Source organism: Protopterus annectens, chromosome 1.part0 (genome assembly GCF_019279795.1).
Source record: "Protopterus annectens isolate FY-2018-M chromosome 1.part0, PAN1.0, whole genome shotgun sequence".
Lineage (NCBI taxonomy): Eukaryota > Metazoa > Chordata > Ceratodontiformes > Protopteridae > Protopterus > Protopterus annectens.
The window spans coordinates 696810870-696836441 of NC_056725.1; the positions used below are offsets into that span (position 1 = coordinate 696810870).

Genomic DNA, 25572 nt, shown 5'->3' on the forward strand with positions numbered 1-25572 from the left:
CTCCTCCTCAAGGAAGAGTAAACCTGTCTGGTGGACATCTGCAATAAACTCTATAATCTTTTTCTTGCTTTTCCCAGTTAGGGGTCACCACAGCAGATCACCTGTCCCCTCATGATTGGCAGTGGAGTTTTACGGTGTTGAGTTACCAGCCCGGCGCCCAACCTTCCACGGAAGGCACACACGCACGCAAAAAATAGCTGTCCAGGAGCAGGTGCCTAACTGGAAGCAATCTCTCCTTAGCCTGAAAAAGCAAATAAGAGCACAAGTGAAATCCTTCAAAGCATACAGAGTACAAACTGGCCACATCTTCTAAAGACAATCATAAGGTTTTCTTCATCCATGTCCAGAGTCTCAAAGGAAGCACTCAAATGTGCTCAGAACTGGTGGTCAAGGACACCACATACACACAAACACTGTAGATATAGCCAACCTGCTGGCAGACAGGTTCAGTGAAAATTTCACCCTTCTGCCCCTCCCAATCAGTAAATAAGGACATCCCCAGGACATCACTGCCCTCTCAAAGGCAAAAACTATAGCCTCCATGGGACTCAATAACATCCCAGGCTGCATCCTACTTGAACTCAGGCAGGAACTTGCAACACAACTAGGCACCCTATTCAACCAAAGCCTGAGTACTGGCTGGTGGAGCATCCACCGCTCCAGGAAATTATAGATCTGCAAGGCCATGGAATGGATTATCATGAACCTCATAAACAAGGACATCGGCAACCTCCACACAGTTTGGTTTAGTCAAGGGGAGGTCATGCCTGTTAAATTTGGTCGACTTCAAGAGTCAAAGCCATGGACAAGGGGAAGGCTGTGCACACCGCCTACCTTGACCTAGCAAAAGCCTTCAATACTATTCCCCTCCTGGGTATAATAGATAACACATAGATTGATGCCTAGTTGAGAGTTTATCAGACGGGTAGCAAACTGGCTCACTGACAGAACCCACCTTGTCAAAATAGGGGAAGCCACCTCAAGCAATAGACCCGTAACAAGCTGTGTAGCCCAAGGATCAGTCTTGGGGCCTCTGTTTGGGATATACTTTTCTGAAGTCCAAGCCAAAATCAGTGGGCTATTGATGACCAATGACTAACAAAGTGGGCACAGTCATCAATTCCCCTAGTAATGTGGAAATCCTCCAACAGGGTCTTGCCCAAACAAATGGCTGGTGCCACAAACATGGCCTCAAACTGAATGCCAAAAATGCATCATCCACTTTGGGGAGAGTGACGTCCCCACAAGTTATCACAACAACAAGGTCCTAAGCATACAATCAGTCATGAGGGACTTGGGCACCCAAGTTGATAGCAAACTGATTTTTGACCACCATATTTCCTCAGTTGTACAGAAAGCTTTCTACATGGCCCACCTCATTAGTAAGAGTATCTCATCCAGAGACAAGAAGGTCATATCATCACTGTATTCTTCCCTTATAAGAGCCTTTATTGAGTACAATGCCTTTTTTGGCATGCACCTTACAAAGCATATGCAGCAGCTGGAGAAACCACAGAGGTTCCTCACAAGGAGAATCCAGGGCCACAAACATTTACCCTACACAGGCTAAAAGCCTTGCCCCTCTGCTCAGTCTCAGACTCCTCAGAGGTGACCTCTGTCTGGCATAAAAGCAGTCTCACATTCCACCTTGATGGGACTGCTGCATATCCACAAGTCAAGCTCAGCTCAAGTAACCCGCATGCACAACCTCAACATGGTCAGTGACATCAATAGGACTTGTTGGCAGAACAGATGTGTCCCAGAGACCCCCTTCTGTGGAATACACTCCTCCATGCCAGAGTACCTCATTAACCTTTTTAAGCGCAACCTGGATGGGGAACAGAAAATGCACCCCTGGGATTCCACCTGTGTCCCTGCTAGACAGGGGCATTGGGTGCAGACTTGTCAAAACATGAGCTAAATTCTTCACAAGGCTTATAAGGGCCTCAGGGCCAATAGCCTAGTAACTTCCTATGGTCCTATAATGAAGCTACACCACATCTTCTGCAAAACTACATTCAAGGGCAGAATTTGACTTGATATTCAGAGTACAGTTAGCTCATTTAAAGTTTTCGGCTGACAATTTTAAGATTAAAAAAACTTAAATACCTTACTCGACATAATTTTAAGTTTAGTAATGTCCTAGTCGTGCAACCCAAAATGTAGTTATGAGAACACCATATGAAACAAGCTTTTCAGTAGTATTTTAATGGCCACAGTTGATTAGAAATAGGATGTAGTTATAACAGCATTGGAATGGCCACAATTGCAAATAGGATGTAGTTACATTTAGAAAAGGGATAACTTTATAAGGGGAGGTCCAAAACAGACTGATCCCAGTTCAGATCTGTATTTTCATTCCATAGAAATCTGTCCCATAGCTTTGGCTTGCAATAAGGAAATCTAGCAGTTTGATTTATCGCGTCTTTACTAATCCAAACAGAATATTCTAGGCAGGGGACAGCAACAGCCATTTTGGCAAGCTATTCCAAACTGGACTTGGAGGTTGCAATTTAATATAGATTTAAAACTTAATCCTGTGATTTAAAACCCATATATTTGTTAGTTCCTGAAAGAGTATCCCATTCAGGAGAATAAAAGAATGCTGTTCTTATATTTGGTAAAGAATGTTGTAATGATTTGTTTATCTTAATGTCAGGATTATTAAGAATGGTCTGGAAAAGTATTTTTTAGCACTAAACAAGCAAACTATTTTGTCCAACAAGTAAACAGCAACATCAGTTGAAGACAGTAAATTTCAATTTTACAGCCACAATAGTACTGTTTAAATTCCTCATATTTAACTATTTTTCCATAGATCCCTGGACAGGAGTGTTTTTGTGCATAGATCTGATGCTTTCTTATACCAAATGTCCAAATACTTCTCTTGTGAATCCATCCATTCAGCCATCCTCATCAGTTTCTCATGACCCAGGGAGTACATAAAAAGCCTAAAATGTTGTGCTATTATAGACAAGTTAATGTGAAATTGTATACAGGCTTATAATTATAAAGCAAAATCTAAAATATCCCCAAAAATGTACACTCCACTATCACTCTCCTGGTACACATTTCTTCGAAGTCTAAACATTTTTTCCTCAACCATACTTCCTAGCATAATAAACTGCTAATAAAATAAAACTAACCCTATAAAACAATTTAAAAATATCTGCATTATTTACAATATTGTAGACTATTAACCAATGAAACTAGATTGTTTGTAAAACTAAAACTTGGACATTAATTTGGTGGCAATTTTTATTAATTTAGTTTCTGAATGAGGCAGATTTTTGAAGTTAGGCCAGTGTTTATCAATGAATGGAAGTGCTTTGAGACTAACCTCCACAGACAACTTATGTTTCTTCAGAAGGGTTATTCGGGCCGAGGTCGAGTTCTGTGACCAAACAATGTAATCTGAAACTTAAATTCATTATCTACTAAAAGAGCAGAAAAACATGAAATCCACAAGTTTCATCATTCCCAACCTGCTTTTTCCCTTCATATCAACTATCACCATCTCTCTCGACTTAATGCCAGTGTTCTACTTTCCTTGACAGTTATGTCCAAGTGTCACAGGTCTTCTTTCACACAATCCATCCATCTTTTTACTGGATGCCTTTTTTTTTTTTTTTTTTTTTTTTTTTTTTAAATCTTGCCTTCTTCCTGTCTGGGTGGCCATGGTGGTGCAGCAGTTAGCGTTGCCACCTCACAGCAAGAGGTTCTCCAGTTAGATTCTTGGCTGGGGTGCCTTCTGTGCAGAGTCTGCATGTCCTCCCTGTGGTCGTGTGGGTTTCCTCTGGGTGCTCCGGATTCCTCCCACGTCCCAAAGACATGTTGTAGGTGGATTGGACACACTAAATTGGCCCTAGGTGTGTGCGCCTTCTGTGGAAGGTTGGGTGCCGGGCTGGCAACTCAACACCGTAAAACTCCACTGCCAATCATGAGCGGACAGGTGAATCGCTGTGGCGACCCCTAACTGGGAAAAGCCGAAAGAAGAAGAAGATCTTGCCTTCTTCCTGTCTGTCCCAAATCATCTTCACCAGATGGTTTTTGCTTTCATACATGTGCCTGAATCACTAATTTGTTCTCCGACCTGTGCAACTGGAGCTACTTGGACTTCTGCTCTCATGTCCTCATTTCTTATGTTCCACAATGTGCATCTTATAACCCATCTGAGGCACTTCAGTTGATGACGCTAGAAGTGATTAAGACGATCTGCCTTCCCTACCCAGCTTTCTGTACCATAAAACAGTAATGGTCACATCACTGGTTTGTACACCTTACTTTTCAGCTTATTTGGCATTTTTTCATCCACACACTGTCCTGACACACACTGCCCGTTTTCTGCAGCCTCTTATGAGTCTGGTTCTGACCATTTCATTTACGGCTTCCCTTCTCCTCAGCCAGGACTTTCAGACACTTGAAGCTGTTCATCTGTTCCACTACTTTTCCCTTCTGTCTCAAATCTCAGCTTCTTTTGATTTCCCCAATTTGCTACCATGACAACAGTCTTAGCTGTACTCCGTTTCATCTAGTGTGCCTTCACTTTTGCATTTCATTCCTCTATCATTTGCTGAAGTTCTTGTTCAAGGTGTGCCTGTAATGCCACATCTACACAGACCAACTTTATCTGTTACCTCTGACCTGTATGTTAATGTAGTCCATCATTAATATTAACAAAATTGAGCCATGATGCACACCCACTACTACTGAGAACCCCTCTGATTCCAAACGTCTTGTGCCATCGGGTCCATGGAGATAGCCTGCATTAATTCTACCAATGTTTCTAGGAGTATGAACCATGCCAGGACTGCACAAATCAGTTTTCTTGGGACCTTGTGATATCCTGAATTTTAGCCCCCCCCCCCCCCGACTTTTTTCAGAGAGGTGAGCTTGTTTTGATTATTCTTGACTTTATTTGGAATGGCAGTATTATTAATCTGCTTAAGGACAGAGTTGGGAATTTTGACATTGAAATAGTGGGTGGAAATTGTTTGGAGAAGATACTTTTACTTACAGAGCTACAAACAAGTTGTCTGATATGTAGTTCAGACCCTCTTGCTAGAACAAGTTTACATTATCCAGAATTTTAGAGAGAATTTTTGTAAAATAACTAGTTGAATTTCTGCACTGCTTGGGCCACTAAGCTTTTAACCAACTAAAAATCAGTACTTTCTTACCCCATATTTCATTCTTTATATGTGAATACATCCAGACAGACTTGCTCTTAGAACTGAAATAATGTTAGTCACAGCAGTGCTACGAATTGCAAAATTGCTGGCTCACAAGGCAAAGGTTGGGTAATGTGCAGCAAGAGGTATGCATGGAGAAAGCCTAAATTCTCCCATGAATGTCAATATTCTCTTTGGAAGACAAAGAAATGTATAAAAAAGTACAGACCGTTAACAGTGAGATGGTCCTTGCTGAAGAAGCCCTTCATCACACCAAAGCTCTCTCAATCCTGCTTACCCCTTAAAGCCATCACTAAGGTCTCCATGCTGTCCAAGCTCAACACAAAATGTCTCCAGCTACTTTGGACACACTGATGGAGTTTAAAAAAAAAAGAAGAGACCTGGCACATGAGAATAACTTTGCCAGTATTACTGCATTAGTCAAGAAAAATGACGAACTTTGGAACTCAATGAACATCTATATTAAAACAAAAAGATCTCTCCCTTAAAGGACATTGCATTAAGCAGCAATAGACAGACTTTAAGGCCAAACTGCACTTAAACAATACCCTAATAAGAGGAATAAAAGACAATGTTACCTTAAACCACAAGACTTATTCTGTAATGCATCTTTACTTCTGTCAAAAAACATAGTATCAAGATGGCCTGGCAGCCCCTCTCCAACGAGAGACCTCCAGAGCCTGTAAGTGGGCATCTCCAAAGCCAAGCTTAAGTCTCACATCTTAATGGCTACCAAAGTTTAAAAACAGAAGTCAGTACTCTGGCCAATGTTAAACACCTTGTACTATTACACTGTTGAAATCTAAGCTTTAAGGCTTTTGCTTCCTGTTTCTATATAAGAGATCTAGTTGTATTTAATGGACATCAATCTGCATGAGAAATGTGATCAAGCTACATCTCCAGAGGTTAAGTCTGTAAACTTAAGTGGTCTAGTGAAAAGCAAGATTAAAGGGAACACATTGTAATGTTTTCTCCAATTTGGTTTACAAAGCTATTTCTTTTAATAATTACAAAAGAAATTAACAGATCTACTTAAACTTCACATCAGTGTATAATGCTATTCATACAGTACTTGCCAAGGAAAGTTTATTGCTTTCCTGAATGTTAAAAACTAAAGGCAGTTTAGAAGTAATTGTCTTTGGTGAGGTCATTCTGGCTAGGATCAAATTCCCAGCTGGAGCTCATGCACCCCTGAAAGTTTTATTCATTATAGTGTGAACCAGCTGGGATGAAAATCTGCCCATCCTAATAATAAATCATGGTTCTCTCCCAGAAAAAAAAAGAGTGGAAAGCTCATCTGCAGGTGGAGAGAAACCACTACCTCAAGTGAAAGAGTTTAAGTAACCTTGGTCTTGTTCACAAGTAAAGGCAGACAGGAATCAGAACACTGGCCAATGGATGGGTCAGTAGCAGCAGTTCTGCAGGCATTATACCAGATTGTGGTGAAGTGAAAACAGAATCATATAATAAAGCTCTCAATTTACTGGCTAGTCTGTGTCCCCATCCTCAATCTGATGACCTTTGCTTAGTAACCAAAAAGATAAGACCAATGATACAAGCAGCAAAGATGAGGTTCTTCTATGTGACCTCTCAGTCACTCAGACACTGAAAAGGCTGGACGTCCAGAACAATCTCTGGGGCACAGCCACTGGTTTTGTGTTGAGAGGAGTCAGATTATGTGGTTTGGTCACCTTCAAAGATTTCCTCATGGGAAGTGTACTTGGCATGACCCAGTGGGAAAAGGTACAGGGATAGACTCTGGGAAAGTATTTTTCATTACAAGGAATGATTTGGGATCCCACTGTAATTAGCTGGACTGTTGCTAAAGATGGTGAAGTCTGGTTTACCCTGTTTTGTTTACCTCTACTCCAACCCATAACAGGACAATCAGTTTAAGAATTGGATGGATAATTACAAAATGGATAGACAAAGTCAGACAGCTACAACAGATACTGAGGAAAAACTACAAACTCTAACGAGACAGAAAAAACACGAGTTTTCAAAACTATCATAGATACCATTATACACCTCTTAGAAAAACTCATCCAACCGTAAAAGGCAATAACTGAAGAGCAACACGTTTATGTCCTAAAGGGCTGTATTAAGAATGTCAGTAACACCTGATGAAGAAGGCTTGCTCTAGCCTTGACAACAGTGCCGGGAAACATTATACTAATACCACAGAAAGAAAGAACAACCTTTGCTATTATTAACTGTTGCAATACTTCTTGAAAATCTGAGTATTTTGCCTATTTAGAGAGAACTTTTTTCAGGTTACTCTGACTTACCCGATGTGCAGGCAATTACTTTTTTAATCCCAAAGGCTGTCATAGCTTCTACTATGTTCTTCGTACCTTCAGACATTACTGTAGTAGGACCTAATGAAAAAAATGTACACATGGACAAGAATCATTTTCCTTGCCTTTCTAGAAATCCACATTTACATAATAACAGTACATTTTCAAGGGTGAGGTTTTACACTTAAATGCAAGGAAAGGAATACTAGCACCGCTTTTTAATTTGCTTATTACACTTTGCTGACCACGTTAGTCAGTGCTGAACAACAGCCCATTTACAGATGGCCCGAAACAGTTCATTAAATAGAATCAAACAGATATAACAATTTGGGCATTAAATTGAGATATATTGGGTAACAAGTGCACAACACTAAGAGCAGTATTGTACACTGATCATAGAATTATCATAAAACCCTATCATGTAATTTCCTCAAGTACTTCATTATACATGTTCCTCTTTCACTGAGAAAAAGCCAGTACAGTAGTGTTACAGCAGTTACAGCAGGGTTACAGCAGTGTTACAGCAGGGTTACAGTAGGGTTACAGCAGTGTTCACTATGCATACCCAATTGGTATAAAAAGGAAGAGACGAGGCCGCATAAAAGGAGAAAATGACAAGATGCCAGTGTAGCACAGAGGTTCAAGTCTGGAAGTTGGAGCAGAAAATTAAGACAATGAGCTGCTTCCTGTAGTACAGAGTTTACTTCCTTCTGCCTCCATCTGTCTAATTTCTGACTGAGTAGGTCATTTCACTAATCAGTGTTTAGGAAATTTGGCGAGGTTCCTCTTTAGGCATGCCCATTACCTAGTGAAAATGGTAGTAATATGGCAAGGCAGTGTATTCATTTTTTGAATAACTATTGCAGGTGGAAGAAAATACATAACTTGATGAACACAAGCAGTGAATAACAATCAAAGCAAATAACTCACGTCTCTTCAAGTGTTGCATGAACTACGATAATCTAAACAAAGTGCTCATCTGAGCACACAGCTTACCTTTCTTGCTTACTATGATACATTTCACATTTTTGATTACAATTTTTAGCACCCTCTATGTTAAAATATTTGCAACCTGGTAAGTGATTAAGAAATTTGATCCAAGCACCCATCCTAACATATAGAAGGAACATTTTGCACCATCTGATCAGTAAAACCGCAAGGGGCATTCAAACCACACAATACCACGTTTCAGTAAAGTTAGATCTATGCTCACAGGTTATCATAATAACTATTTCATTTATGCATATGTGTTGGAAAACCATCTTATGACAAATCTGTGTAGTATGATTTAATGGGGATTTTATTAAAGTTTCTCAGGTATCCAAAATGTTTGCAAAACACCCCATGCAGGAATGCAAAATGCAGTGGAGCATACTTTTTGACTAGTGAATCTACTCTTCTAGACACACCAGGAAGTGCACTACAACAGTCCAAGCTTCTGTAGCAAGATTTTTTGTTGTATGCACCAAGCTACACATAGTACAGTTCATAGGTTCATACTAGGCTATCTGCCCGAGGGCATTTACAAGCCTAGCCCATAGTTTTGTGGCTTACGCCACCCCTTTAGTATGGGAAACTATACCCATTATTTTGCTGTGCCTCTGTTGAGCAGTGACACTGAGGTAATCCCTAGGGTATATCTGCGATCTCCCATCCATTGGTCAAGATTTCTCTTGAACAAGGCCAGCGAGGTGCTCTGCCTCACATATACCGGGATTTTATTCCACAGCATAGGGAGTCTTTGGGTGATGTTGCGTAGTCAGCTTGCCATAATTGCACATCTTAGAGTGAGTCAGTACTGCAGTTACTTCTTCAGTAAACTGCTGCACATGGAAGACTAGATTTGCCAGATTCTCTGAGCTAAGCATCCCACCCCTTAGGACAGCCCTTGCCCCCTAGATCAAAACATAGCTGGCCATCAATCAGCCTTTATTCTTTCCTGCCCTACAACTCTACAGTAGAAATAAACACAATGAGCTTTCCACTTGGAAATTATCTGTTTCGAAATAGGCTGGACTTTCCTTTCAAATATCAGGTTCCGTTTTCTAAAATCTTTTGTTCTGTCCAAATGTCAACTGCCTGCAAACCACAAGATCCATTCACCCCTCTCTAAGGAGAGGGAAAAAACATTGCTAACTGGATAGCCTGGCTGAGAATGAACACAGCACTGTGGCCATAAAGAAGGCATTAATACAAAAGGTAATCTTGTCCTTATGAAAGAGAAGGCCTTTATACAGGAGTACTTGCAATTAAGACACCCTTCTACTGGAGAACAGAAAAAAAAAGTCTTGTGGAACAGAAATTTGATATCAGTTAATGCAGCTGGGTCAGCCAAAACTAAGTTTAGTTTTTCTCTCCCTTGCCAGACAGATTAAGTGAAAGAACCAGGGCCGTCTTGGGGAAGGGGTAGTAGTACCAACCTTTCCCATTTTATTTTCTGCACTACCATGGGGAACAGTGAAAAAGGAGGGAAAGCACAGACGCAGAACTCTCTGATCCTGAAAGAGTGTTTGCATGCTTTTGTGTGTGATATATTCTGGCCAGAATTTGACCATTTTGCTCCTCGTAGAAGCAGTCTACTTTGAACACCCCTCCCCCAAATGTTTTTCATTAGTGACTGAAACGACTTTCCTGTGGGGCATCTGTTTGGGTGGATCGACAGTGGAGTTGTCCTAGGATAATTATATGATGGTAGTTGCCAGATGGAGATTCAATTTCAGAGCCACATCTGCACTGCCAGCCCGAACAAATAAGAGTGGGTACCCCATCCATTTGCTGATGTATCACAGGACTCTGGTGTAGTCCATAATTACCTTCATGCTTCTGAGTTTCAAAAACGGTCCTGAATGTCTGACTATCGTGTGGAAATGAAAGAACTTCCTTCAAGTCTGTGTGGCTTGCAATCCACTACTTTCCCAATGGAATGTGCTCTCAGCACAAGGTGAATGTGCCCTAGGCCTCAGCTGGAGGTTCCATGGTGAAAGCCTGGTTTGGGGTATTCTCTCTGAAGAACATATCCTCATTCATTCAGTTTAAACACATTAAGTGAACTGGTCCAAGGATCCTCCTTTTCAGCCACAACTGGTGCCAGAAGGCTGATACATAAACTCGTACATGACAAAAAGACATTTAGATGTTACATACACAAATTATAAATTGAGAAAGTCCTAAACACATAGATAAATGCAAATGTGATTAGAAGCACTCGCATATACCTACAAGAAATGAAACAAACCAGTCTAGTAATGGTCCCAGCCTAAACTGGACATACAGTAGGAGCAGAAACCAAAGTGATATACTGTACAGTAAACTGGCAGTAACGTAGTAATGCTACAAAGCTAACATAGCTGAGTGGCAGATGAGTTGTCCTCTTGTAAAGTAATTAATAATGCATCTCAACTCCAAGTTAATTCTTTCAGGTTAGAGAGATATTGTCATAGCTACAGTTGTTGCTGTAGTCACCATAAAAATATCTCATGACGATCAGAGAGTAAGCCATGCTTTTATTTGCTGTTCCAGTGGCCACAGAAGCTCAGAAAAGGGGAAGAATTATGACTGTCAAAGAAAATAGATAAGCTATGTGTGGCAGAAAAAGAAATTAGTTTAGAGTGTCTAACAGCATTAGGCTTTATACATGAACCAGAGTCTCTGAAACAGCTGCATTTGCTTGTTGTGGCAATGTGAGACTTAGAAGTTTCTTGAACATGTTAAGTTTTGCCAGTAGACTATTTCTTCTGGAATATTCCAGAAGGCTGGAGCTATTTTAGCAAATGCTTCTTTCCTGGTTGCTATTTTCATACGCAAAACCATGGAAAGACCAATCGTGGACTTAATCAATAAGGACATAGGATACCAAACACAGGACCAGTCTCACTTTGGATTAATCCTGGTGAATTTTATACAAAGAGATAAAAGCAATGGGTGAACATGAAATAGTACATGAATCATAGTGTCCTGACCAAAGCTTATTATACAATCCCCCAATCAGGTATAGTAGAAAAGCTAAAATAAACACTAAATCGCCTGCTGGATTACCAAAAAGCTCACTGATTGGACACAGCAGATCAAAATAAAAGGAAGCTAAATCCACAGACAGTCACCACTGCAGTCCTTCAAGGTTGATGTTGGGAACTTTCCTGTTTTGCATCTAGTTCTCTGAGGTAATGGCAATACCAAAGGGCTCTGCTTGATTGGGGATACAATTATTGCTCCTAGCTTGCACTCATCTGCAGATTCAAATAACTTAACCATCCTGCAACAAGATTTTCTGAAACAAATAAGTGGTGCCAGAATCATGGTCTGAAACTAAACGCCGAAAAATACATTATTGTATCCTTTGGGAAGCCATCTACCCTGGGAAACAACTACTAAACTGACAATACACCCCTAAGACTTAACCCAGTTGTTGAGGATTTGGGAAATTATATGGACAGGTACTTACATTTCAACCAATATACCTCTACAATCATAAGAAAGATGTTCTATACTGCACAGCTTATAAACAAAGGGATTGTGTCTAGATCTAGGGATGTCACTGCCCCCCCTTTACTCATCTCTCATTGTGCCAGTCATTGAATATAATGCCCCCTTTGGCATGCATCTGTCCAGACATATAATAATTTAACTACAGGGATACCTTGCTAAGAGGATACAAGTTCTAAATAATCCATATATGGACGGCCTCACAGCCCTGTCTCTGTACTCTACAGCCTACAGACTGCTAAGAGGTGGTGACCGGTGTCTCTGCCCTCGGACCCAACAGTGATAAACCTACTGCACATTAGCAATTCAAATGGCATCAGAAACATCCTGCCAGGATCTAATACTCTTCTGCAGGAGAACATTTTGGAGGGCCAAGTATAATTCAGAGGACACCATTACTCTGATAGACTTTTCATCCAAATAAAATAAAGCTCATTGCTGTACACATTTAAGTGCAATCTGAGTCTATGGAAGGCTAACAGAAAATTTACCCCGGGAATATTAACACAGGCAGCTCCTATATGCTTTATCCCTTGCATAGGTCCCCATCAAATCTACAATATGACCCTTGTTATTCTCACTAGGGGGAATACATAATTGACCATGGAATGGGCAGGGCCAAACTAACACCGAACAAGATAGGTTAACTCTTGCACCAAAAAGGAAATTGGTTAGGTTTAAAATGGCCCACAAAGGCAGCTAACCTAGTACTTACCTGTGAAAACAAAACAAAAACACTTGATGAAAGGTACCAGTCCACATTAGAACACTCACATACTGCATTGACAACTAAAGGCAATCTACAGGGTTACCAAGTCACCCAACCTTATGTCTGGGATATGTGGCAGAAAACTGGAGCAGGTGAAATCCCATGCAGGCTCCACACAGAAGGCCATCTAGCTAAGAAATGATCTGCCGAATAAAGGACTGCAAGGTTTTCTCTACTTACCTGTATACAAGTTTAACTGTGCTAAACAAAGAAACAGATTTCTTTCTTGCATTTTAATAGTTGCCGTGACAAAAATAAAAAAAAAAGTCTACTGCTGTATGACCCTAAAGGCAAATTTAATACTGCAGTAATTTAAATTCCTTCAAAGGGAAATTTTGCATATACATTTTTTTAAAGAATCTAGCAAACTTGGTGAAAACTTGCCAGGTCTAAAAAGAACCATGCTGCTTATAACTTTCAATTGTTCAAATTTTTGCAGAATAAGTACAGACTGTCACTCTTATTTTTAGTCTGTTTCTCATACATTTTTGCCTGTCTAGCAAATCACTGAGGATTGAAGTCTGAAACTCAAATGTCAGTCATTATTTTCTGACTTTATACCCTTCAGAAAATTCATGCCAACGGAAAAACTGTTATTCTACCAACTTTAAGCTTATACGAGCAACGTTTGAAAATAGGGACATTCTTCCCTCCACCACTAATGCATTTGCCCAGATTTTTTGTGCTAAGAGGTTGAAAGGTATGTATGATGCTGCTGACTTAGTCGATGTTCTATGTATAACGGTAACTCCTGCTGCATTTTTTCAACTGTACACTGAAGCAATACAGGAACATTATCAAAAAATGTCAGCTTAACAGTTTTGCTAATAGTTCAATCTCTCAAGCCAACAATGTGATGTTAGAATAAGCTTTTAACACCAGTAACGGTCCATTACATTCCACTTCTCAAATACCACAATCTTCAGTTTGACCTGCAAATCATTCTACTCAAAAACAAGTCAATTTGATCATGCGTTTGCTGAAGGTTTAGGCAATCTTTCTCTTTTTGTTTACAATTGTTCCCAATATTTTCCTGGTTTTGTAAAGCAGGTGTAACACTATGGAAAAAGGCCACATTTTTAAATATCTAGTCCCTTTTGTATATTTTAAACATGCTGTCTTGTTTAACACATCTTATGCCCAAATCCACAATGTTTATGATCTTTGGAGGCTCTCAAGCTTTTTCAGCAAGAAAATCAAGGGCCTAAACAACAGAAACGACACTGTCTTTATCAAAACCTTGTCCTGTTTCACTATCATTTAGGCTACTGAGGGGTAATCTCACTCTCAACTGACAACATCTGCAAGTTCATCAGTGGCATAAACACCCATACATGTTGGAGAGATAGATATACATCACACAGTACAACCTTTCTGGAATAGTCTTCCTCTCTACATAAAGAGAAGTATGCCTCAATCTATTCCAGTGTAGTACGTACAAATGGATAGAAAACCACAAGTTCACCCCTTGCTTAGCACAATTGTCCCTTACAGATAAGGATAACATGTAAATGTCTGCCCAGCTGTGGCTTAATTGTACCCAGGGATTAAGTACAACATCATGTGAATGCACAGCTGAGCTTCTGAAGATCCTCACCAATCAATAGCCTAGTAAGGACCTATGAAACTACTGAAAGTACAGACCTCCACCACTCCAGTGGAGAGACTCTGATACACTAACCCAGAGATTACTGTATCTTGGAGTAAAGGGGAATTCCTTCCAGTACCGTGACCAAGGACAACACATGCTGAGCAGAATTACACTCTCTCACAGTTCAAGTTCTCAGTTGCAGTCCTCATTTTCAGTAGGGTCACTCCTGGAAGTAGTCTCAATTTGGAAATAATAAAATCACACACTCCTCAGATGTAGGCTAGGATAGTACAGTTGTGTACACTTACCATAAATGTAGATGTTAGAGTGTATTCACTGTTGCAGTCATTACATTTGGGTAATCTGCTGGCAGGTTCCCCTCAGTCGGCCTGAATAACAAAGTCTTGGGTCCTGCCTCGGTTGCTGTCTCCTCTTCCATGACGTCAGGTCGTCAGAGGTATAAAACATGCAGCCGATGCCATTTTATTCAGTTTTTCTTGCCCCAGATGTTAGATGTCCTCCAAATGGGGAGCAAAAAAAAATATATATATATATATATATATATATATATATATATATATATAAACAGAAATATATGTAAAAGCAATTTTAGCAACATAAACTTTACCTTCATCTAAAAGCAAATACACCACAAAGGCTTTAGTATACAGTGAAGGAAAGAAAAGTTATAGAAAAGGGGGATGGTGGGTGGGTAACCCGGACTGCAACAGTGAATACACTAACATCTACATTTATGGTAAGTGTACACAATTGTACTATGTTCATGTTTCACTGTTGCAGTCATTACATTTGGGTAGAATCCCAAAGCTATGGATGGGAGGATGGAACTAAATAGCATTAGGAGCTGCTATAAGGCCCTGTAGAACTGCAGTGGCAAAGCCTGCCCTGGATTTGGAGAAGAGAGGCAAATGATAATGCTTAGTGAAGGTATGAACAGAGCTCCAAGTAGCAGCCTCTAGAATGTTTTTGGTTGGAACCCCTCTGAGAAAAACTGCTGAGGTAGAGGCAGCCCTGGTGGAATGTGACCGGATCCCCTTGGGCAAAGGTTTACCATGGTGCAAGTAGCAGAAATGAATGCAGTGCCTTATCCACTTAGAAATAGTCTGCTTTGATATGGCATTCCCCTCTGACCCTGCAGCAAATGCTACCAGTAGTTGCTCAGACTTCCTTAGAGATTTGGTCCTGTTTAAGTAAAATCTTAGTAGTTTGTGTACATCCAATGAATGCAAAATCCACTCCCCCTTGTTCTGCGGATTTGGGTAAAATGTTGGCAGGTGAACTGTCTGGTTAAGAGCCACACTGGATACCACCTTAGGCATGTAATGTAATAAAAGGCTCCACAGCCATGAGAGCCTGTAGTTCTGAAACCCTTCTTGCTGAAGTGACTGCCAAGAGGAAAGCTGTTTTCCAAGATAGAAATTTTATATCCGCAGTAGCTGCTGGTTCAAAAGGAGGCAGAGTGAGTTTTTCCAGCACAAAGTTGAGGTCCCATGCAGGAGTTGGTGATGTTCTGGGAGGCCTTACATTTTTGGCCCCTCTAAGATACTGTTTAAGCAGAGGATGAGAAAAGAGGGGAGGCTCTGTGTTGTAATGAGCAGAGATGGCAGAGGCATGCATTTTTATTGAAGAAAAAGATAGGCCCTTGTCAAGCATCTCAGCCAAATATTGTAAAATCTGAGGAATATTGGGCTTTGCTGTGTCCATTCCTTGTGCTTGGTTCCAAGCACAGAATCTCTTCCATTTATCAGCATAAGATTTTCTAGTACTAGGCCTTCTGGCTTCCAAAATGACATCCATCACAGATTTACTGAGAGATGTTGTTTGAATAATTAAATGATCAACCATGCTGCAAGGTTCAGAGTTTGGAGCCGAGTGTGCAGAATTTGATTGTTCTGCTGAGACAGTAGATGCGGTATTTGAGGCAAGTACCAAGGAGGAAGTTGAGGCATATTCCTTAGAATTGGGTACCAGTGCTGGCGAGGCCAGTCCGGAGCAACTAGGATTATTTTTGTTTTTTCCTGTCCGACTTTTAGCAAGACCTTAGAGAGAAGACACAGAGGGGGAAAGGCATAGACTGATAGGTTTTTCCAACTGAAGGATAGGGCATCCACTTTCCATGCTTTTCTGTGATAATTTTGGGGAGAGGCAAATAGATCTATGTCTGGACTCCCCATTTCTGTGTTAACATGCTGAAGATTTGTGGATCCAGTTTCCATTCGTGCAGGTCCAAAAGATTTCTGCTTAGGTCGTCTGCCAGAGTATTTTGTTTTCCTGGCAGGAATTGAGCTTGAAGATGTATTTAGTAAGTCAAAGCTGTGTTCCACAATGCAATGGCTAGTCTGCAAAGGGGGGTAGGAATGTGTACCTCACTGCTTGTTTATGTACCGCATAACCGTGGTGCTGTCCGTCTTCATCAGTAGTTGTCCTGGATGAAGTAAGTCCTTGAGGGCTGTCAGAGCATTCTGAACAGCTAGCATCTCTTTCTGGTTGATATGCAGATGCATTTGTTTTGGGTTCCATTTGTCCTGAATGCATCTCCCCGCCAGGTGGGCCCCCCCAAGCATAGTCTGATGTGTCTGTAGTTAGGGTTTGGGTGGCAGGGGGTAGAGTGAATGACAGTCCCTTGTTTTGGTGACATGTTTCTGCCCACCAAAGAAACTCGTGTTGCAGGCAGGGAATGAGAGAAATGATTGCTTCCAGACTGTGACAATGTTGACTCCATAAACTTTTTAGGTACCACTGTAGTTTCCTCATATGCAGTCTCGCATATGGAATTAGTAGAATGCAGGATGCCATGAACCCCAAAGCCTGTAGAATTTGTTTTGCAGATAACTGGGTTTTTGTTGCCATTTGTTTGAAGTATGCTGTCAGTTGCCTTTGTTTGTCTGGCGTAAGGTAAGCCATCTGGGCAGCTGTATTCAAGCTTGCACCCACGAATGTAATTATTTGAGAGGATACCAGTTGGGATTTCTTTTCGTTTATTGTGTACCCTAGGCATGTTAGAAGCATTTTTACAAACGCCAGATGCTGAAGACGAGTGTCCTTGTCTTCTGCTTGAATGAGACAGTTGTCCAGATAAGGATAAATTTTTATGCTTCGTCTGCAGAATGCAATTACTGGTGCCAGGCACTTTGTAAAGACCCTGGGCGCAGTAGATAAGCCAAAGGGCAGTGCAGAGAATTGGTAATGCAGAAAACCTGCCTTGAAGCGGAGGTATCTTCTGCATGATTCCCTTATTGCAATATGCAGGTATGCCTCTTAAGTCTACAGTCACTAACGAAGCGGTCCTGCCTAGTATAGACAGAAGCTGTTGTAAAGTCAGCATTTTGAATTTTGGAATGTCCAGGAATGTGTTCAAAATTGATAAGTCCAGTATTGGATGCCAGGCATTGTCTTTTCTGGGTACCAGGAAAAGTCTTGAATAAAAACCTTGCCCTTTTTCCTTTTCTGGTACTGGTTGAATAGCCCCCATATCCATGAGGGACATAACTTGTTTGAGCCTCTGCCCACTGATTTTGTGGCAGATCTGGCCAACCGTTTGGAATTAGCAAAGTATGGAAATGAAATCTGTACCCCTGGGATACTATGTTTAATACTCACTTGTCCTGGGTAATTAACTGCCAATTTTGAGCATGAAGTGCTAATTTTCCTCCCAAGGGGGCTGCCAACGGGTAAGTGCTTGGTGAAGGTAGAGGGAAGTCATTGAGACTGCTTACTGTAGGGTTGTGCTTAGTTTCCTCCAGATATGGAGGTGGAGGCACCCCATTGCTTTGACCTGCAAGAACCCTGTGATTGGTATCTGGAGCTTTTTGAGCAACTGCATTTGTCTCGAGTGGCACTGTTGGACACAGGAAAGGACCAATTTTTAGTAGGCCAGTGCCTACTGAACCTGGGTGACTTCACTTGCAAGAAATCTTTTACAGTTTGCATAGATTTAGCTTTGTCTTCCATTTTCTTTAATACCTCTTCTGCCTTATTACCAAACAGAGTATCATGCTGCAAGGGGGCATCCAACAATTTAGCTTTAACATGATCAGGCAGATTTTGCTCCTTGAGCCAGGCATGCCTTCTAATCACAGATCCAGTAACTGCAGCCCTGCAAGAGACCCCCAAGGAATCAAAACCACAATGCAAAGTATGCTTTCCAAGCTGTTCTGCTGAATGCAATAATTCCTGTAATTCCTTATTTTCCACACAATCAGAAATCAACATCAGTTTCTGTTTCAGTAAGCCCATAACATGCTGTTGATATTTAAGCATAAGAAACGGGCAGTTTAAGGCCCTAACTGCCAAGGTTGCAGACGTACAAACCTTCTTTCCCCATCTATCCAGCGCCCTGGAATCTATCAGAAGGGGTAGCATTTTTGGCTGTAGAGGCCTTTACACCCTTGGGACCCTGTGAAATAGTCTCAGGATCAGTAGCAGGATTTCTGAATAGAAATTTGTGGGAGTCAGGAACCCTGTAATATCTGTCTGGCTTACTAGGAGCCGGAGGTAGGCAATCAGGAGCCATGCTTGATTCCGAAAACACATCATCAACAATGTCTAATACAGGAGGTATTGCCAAAGGCTTATGCTGAGGAAGAAGAAAAAACCCTAAGCCTCTTTTTTGATTCAGAGAAGTCCTGACTCTCACAGTGAAAATGTTCCCTTAAAGTATGCAAAGTTTCTCCAAAAGAGTAATCCTCAGGAGGAGATACAGATGGGATGGATTCTTCTGCATCAGAGTCCTCATAGGGTGGAACAGAAAATTCCTGATCAGAAGAGGAATCAGAAGAAATGGAAACCTGATCTGAAGATTCATAATCAGTGCCTTTCCTAGGCCTCTTAGCAGGGGGGGGGGGGGGGGTTGGGAACCCGGGGGGGTTGGGAACCCCTGATCAAGGTAATTAAGTCCTCAGCCATTTTGATAATCTGTTTTTTAGACACAGGGGCCTGAGCACATGGCTCATGTGTCGGTTTTGTTAGACATAGAAATTTTTTATCTTGTTTTTGAAGCTGGTGTCGGTTTAATATAAAAATGTTGAGGCCTGAAAACACCCTCAGAAGCCGGTGCCTGCTCAGCGGCTCTGGACCCATCCAAGGGAGAGACATCCGCGGGTTCAATACTCTGAGAATCTCGCGACATACCGGACTCTGAATGGGTCTCTGTAGAGGCCTGCGACTCAAAAGTAGTGGGTATCAGGGGCTGCGAAAGCACCTCACTGAGTACAAGCAACTGGCTTAGAAGCTTCGTCGTTGGTTTTAGACCTCAATGGTATGTCTTTCTTTGCGTTTTTTGTGAACTCCGGTAGTCGGATTGCTAACAGACAACATTTCAGGATAATTAAATCTTGATCTAAAATATTTAGAAGCAAAAATATACCAACACTTAATAGTGCATTGGTTAAATCTAGCACAAAAATCGACAGCGAGGCACGTCATGATCTGGGCCTAGGCAAGGAATACAGTACAAATGAAAATCCTTATGAGGTATTTGCTTCCCACAAGTAATGCAATTATTAACTTTTACCGACATCGGTAAGGAGCAAGAAAAAGTTTCCCCAACGAGGTACTTAGCTTTAGTTTGAAGACTTTGGTTCTGAAACTTGAATGCGAAAATTTCAGGAGTCGGCCGACCAGCACTTGCGAACTTTTGCTTTGGGCACCGCACAGCAAGAAAGACTGAATAAAATGGCGTCGGCTGCATGTTTTATACCCCTGACGGCCTGACGTCATGGAAGAGGAGACAACAACCAATGCAGGACCCAAAACTTTGTTATTCAGGCCGAGTGAGGGCAACCTGCCAGCAGATTACCCAAATGTAATGACTGCAACAGTGAAACATGAAGAACATCCGTTAGCACTATATGAAATTGCATATAAGTAGCAAGACTTAAGTCTTGTGCTAAATGGCATATATAGTTTAAGAAACACCAGTGTACACCGTTTAACCTACTGTATTTGATAGTGTAGCTGGAACAGTTTGAGTGCACTGGTATGTAAATGAGCATCCTCATTTGTGATTAATGAAGGGCAGAGGGATGGGGTGCAAGCATTTACTAATGGGGAAGAACTTACAAAACAGTAGGTGTGGACTGCCTGCAAGTACAGGTAATAGAACTGCCCTAATGTGTCTGAAATACTTGTGTATTTGCATAACATGGCAGAGTAACACCTTGTCAGGTAAATGGAAATTGCTATTTGACATTTAGAAGTGTAACACTGGAAAAGAGCTGCACATAAAGCCCGTCAGAAAAAGCAACATTGGCACTGCCATCAATCTACTTTCGTGGGACACTGCCTACCAACAAGCATATCCCTGATACCAAATCCTCACAGTATAAAATGCATATGGGATAAGGTCCACACTCAATGGCAGCTAGGAATAAATATCTATGAATCATACATGTCCATGACTGCATGAATAAGCTGGATCATTGTGCTACTGTATAGCTGGTGTATATAATTTGAACCTGCCCACAGAAGATAGTGATTCTACATTTGTAACTGTTGTATTCTGTTGATTCTTAGAGCCATATCACATCAAAAATCGTAACTGGTAGTAACATTAAATTGTTACATCCAAGTGAAGCCTCCAGGTGCTTCTGCAGTTAACACCTACTGATGCCTCTAGGTGTCAAACATTGCTTGTTCATATATGCATCAATAATTCTAAAACCATGCTATGTACAAGATTTAAAAAAGTTTAGTCTTAAAACTTACACAATAGCAAACAACTGCATTAATATTTGACCTCGGTCTAGTGCAGGTAAATAAATATAAACTGTTTTTTTTATTATATTAATTTACAAAGATATAAATGTTCACATTTTTCTAAATATCTCAGCACCCAAGTAACACAGACAGAACTCCTTAGCCTCATATGAATGTTCTCGGATAGATGAATACAATGCTGCTGACAGTATGTGTGTAACTTGAGTGGTTGCTTAAATATTGTACGTGGTTTATAAAATATTACAAATTAGTTACTGTGTTTACTGTGACTTACAAAATTTGGTTTAAAACCTAGAATCTAAATAATACTATTACTACAAAAATAGTTTGTGCTGCAGAGTTTGCCATTTGTACTTCTTTCATAAACACTATGATTCCAGAGATATGAACATTTGTTTGAAATGCGAGGACACGATTTTATTCTGTCAAAAGTCTTAGGCTCTGCTCATTGAAGTTACAATGCAAACTTCCTGAGCTTCACTGGAGTGAATGAGTTAAATATGGCACGTATTCTGCTTGTTACTCCTTACATCAATGCATCATACCTTCCCAGTCCTCTTCTCTGCCATTTTGTGGATTTACTGACAGATGTACATGGAGAATGTCATCAGACACTTATACCTCCATGTATGTCTGCTCCATGTATGTCTGATGGCATAGAAGTCCTTCCCTGCTAGCTACTGGACACCACCATATGAAGTGGCATTAAACCACTCCCTTGGTTCACTACACATCACACAGTAACAAAATGGTGACATTCTCTTCTGTAAGAAAACTATCAAACAACATCGACCCATTGTTATGCTGCCAGACCAGCTAGCTGGAATTTTGTAAATAATTCTGTCATGTGTTTATAAGTTCCATGATGATACGTTCCATGGCCTTGCAGACCAGGCTAGTCAGGCTAATGGGGTAGTAGTTCCCGGGGTCCGTGGTGACTCCCCCCTTGTAGAGTGGGATAACAGTCACTGTGCGCCATTCAGCAGGCACAAAGCCTGAGGTGAGGATGATTGAAAATGGTACTTAGGTGGGGTGCCGGTTCGTTCTGTAGTTCGTGTAGAATGCAGCTTGGGATGTTGTCTGGTCCCATGGATGCTGTGTTCTTGACTTTGGAGAGAGTGTGGTTTTTACCTGTGCAGCCGTGATTACAGGAACTTTGCATTCTTCCGGTATAGAGATGGGTTCTTTAGGGGGTGAGAGGGGTTAAAGTTAGCACTGAACCTATCTGCCAGGATGTTGGCAATATCATTTGGGTCTGTATACTTAGTGCTACTGTGCTGTAACTCAGAGCAGATCTGAGTGTTGCCATTGAGATTCTTGACATAGCTAAAGAATGCTTTGTGGTTGTCTTCAGAATCAGTGGCGATTTTGTTTTCATAACTAGCTTTGGAGGATTTTATCAGGGATCGCAGCTTCTTACTGAGGCTGACCAGGGAGCTCCTCCACTCATGGGATTTTACTCTTTTGCAACAGTTTCTTCCTTCTGTTGTACAGTTTGTTTATGGCAGGGGACCACCAGATTGGCTTCCTTTTTTTGAAGGATAGCATCTTGGTTCTGTTTGGAATACCACGATCCACGCACTCATGTAAGTGCTTATAAAGTGCAATTGTGTAGGATTCAGTAGTCATAACTGTATTGTCCATCTGCATGGGTGTCATGAAGTACACCACTTTTGTCTTAAGAAGCATGAAGTTGGTTTTGGAGAAATTTTTTTACCATGGTTTACTTAATGAGGGATGGGGCCAGGATGTGGATATCTAGGGTAATTAGCTTATGGTCGGATTGTACCAATGAGGTGTTGACTTCAGGTGTGGAACACCGGTCACTCATGTTGGTAATGACTAGATCTAGGATATTGTTGCCCCTGGTGGGGGTGTGGATAAATTGATCCAGGGCATTGGAGTTTATGAATTCCAGAAAACACTGAGCGAAGGAGTTGGTACATGAGTAGTTTTCCTAGTTAATGGTGGGGTAGTTGAAATCTACCATTATTAGGGTGTTTGGTTGAACCCTAATATTTTCCAGTACATCAAGAAGAGGAGTGGGAATCCCAGGGCATGGTGGGTGATCTGTAGCAAGCTACAATTTGGATTTCAGTTTTGCCCAGAGTTATTTGCACTTAGATAACCTCGGCTGCATTATGCTGAGCAACTAGCCTGGAGGTGTGGATATCCTTAATGAATATGGACACACCTCCGCCTTTGGTGTTCCGGTCCAGGTTACATGGCCGAAAAGTGTGGTATGAGATATAGCCTGGTAGTGCAGGGGTGCTCTCTGGAGCCTTGAACCAGGTCTCAGTCACTGCACAGATATCGATGTTCTCCATTCTAAAGGAGTGCCTCGAGTGAGTGCATTTTGAGATATAGACTTCTAGCATGGATTAGCATCACCCTTAGTTTTTACTTGCCTGTTCCTGTTACGGTGGTGTAGTGCATGTAGCCTGCTTTGAAGCATAGGTATCTTGTGTATCTTCTGCAAGATTCTCCGATTGGGATGTGCAGGTATGCTTCTTTTAAATCTAGTGTTGCCAACCAGGCATCTTTGCCTAGCATAGGAAGTAACTGGTGAAGAGTCAGCATCTTGAATTTTGGAATCTCCAAAAAGGTGTTTACAGTAGAGTAGACAGGTACAAGATAGGATGCCATGAATTGTCTTTTCTGGTTACCAGGAAGTCTCGAGTACAAACCTTGTCCCTTTTCCTCTTCTGGTACCAGTTGAATAGCCCCCATGCTTAACAGAGAAAGTACTTGGTTTTTGGGCCTCTGCCCACTGATTTAGGGGTAGGTCCAGCCACCCACTTGGTGTTGGCCACGTGTGGAAGTGAAATCGGTATCTCTGGGACACTGTATTTAAAACCCATTTGTCCTGGGTAATGAGTTTCCATTTCTTTGCATGAAGAGCAATCTTTCCCCTCCCCCCCCCCAATGGGGCAGTCAGATAAGTGCTTGGAAATTTTAAAAGGAAGTCATTGAGACAGTTGACCATAGTGGGGAGTCGTCTTATTCCCAGACATGGAAGTGGAGGCCCCCTACTGCTTAGTTCTGCAAGTCCCCTGGGACTGAAACCTGGGGTTTTTGCTGTGTCTGGCTTTGGCTTGAGAAGACCTGGAAGGGACTGGAAAGAACCAATTCTTAGACGGCCAGTGCCTACTAAATCGAGGAGGCTGAACATGTAAAAAATCTTAAACAGTTTGCATAGATTTAGCTTTATCTTCCATCTTTTTAAGAACTTCCTCAGCTTTGTTGCCAAACAGGTGGTCCTGATTTAAAGGAGCAGCCAACAATTTAGCTTTAACATGATCAGCAGATACTGCTCCTTAAGCCAAGCATGCCTTCTGAGCACAGACCCAGTAACAGCAGCCTTGCAAGAGGCCTCTAATGAATTAAAACCACATTGCAAAGTATGTTTTCCAACTTGTTCGGCAGAATGCATTAAATCCTGTAATTCTTTTCTACACGGTCAGGAATCATCATTTTTTGTTTAAGCAGTCCAATAACATGTTGCTAATATTTTAACATATTAAACTGGCAGTTTAAAGCCCTAATGGCCAAGGTTGCATAAGTGTAAACCTTCTTACCCCATCTATCCAGCGCCCTGGAGTCTCTATCAGAAGGGGTAGGATTTTTAGCAGTAGAAGCCTTAATGCCCTTGGGCCCCTGGGAAATAGTCTCGGGATCTGGAATAGGATTTTTGAAAAAGAACTTGTAGGACTCCAGGATCCTGTAGGTTATAGGCAGGGAATCAGGGGCAGGGAATCAGGGGCCAAACTAGATTCCGAGAAAGCATCATCAACAATGTCTAGTACAGGAGGAATAGCTAAAGCTATGCTGAGGTAGAAGGAAATCCCCAAGTCTCTTTTTTGAATCAGAAAAATCCTGGCTTTCCCACTGGAAATGCTCCCTTAGAGTATCTAAGGTTTCCCCAAAAGAAAAATCCTCAGGAGGGGAAGCAGAGTGAATAGAGTCCTCTGCATCAGAATCCTCACAAGTAAAGGACAAATCCAGATCATCAGAAGAGTCAGAAAAAAACAGAATCCTGATCAGAAGATTCATGATCAACCTCAGTCTTAGGCCTCTCAGAAGGGGGGGGGGGGGTGGCTACCCCTGACTAGAGTTATTAGACCTTCAGCCATTCTTATTTGTTTTTTACGCATAGAGGCCTGAGCATGTGGCCTGGGCATCGTTTTTTTAGACATGGATCGAGATTTAGGCCTAAGTAATGGAGGAATCGATTTAATATGCAAGTCCGTAGGCCTGAATACACCCTCAGAAGCCGGTGCCTGCACAGCGGCTCCGGACACATCCAAGGTAGAGAAATCCGCAAGTTCCATAGTTGAAGCATCTCGCGGCATACCGGACTCTGAATGAGTCTCAGTAGAGGCCTGAGAATCAGAAGTAGCGGGTATCAGGGGCTGGGAAAGTGCCTCACTGAGTACTGGTGAACTGGCGATTGGCTTAGGAGAAGCACTGTCGGCAGTTATGGACCTCGGTGGCCTGTCTCTG

At 41.5% G+C, this 25572-nt stretch overlaps 1 protein-coding gene across 3 annotated transcripts in view; it reads right to left on the reverse strand.

Moving 5' to 3' along the window:
- BLVRB (biliverdin reductase B) overlaps window positions 1–25572 on the reverse strand; it is a 464958-nt gene that overhangs the window by 133319 nt on the left and 306067 nt on the right. For 2 of the 3 annotated variants that reach the window (XM_044062300.1, XM_044062309.1), the window contains exon 3: window positions 7481–7570. The exons of the other annotated variant lie outside the window; for it this stretch is intronic. In XM_044062300.1, coding sequence (XP_043918235.1) covers window positions 7481–7570 — 90 coding nt within the window. The remainder of the gene's footprint in view (window positions 1–7480; window positions 7571–25572) is intronic. 3 annotated transcript variants of the gene reach the window in all.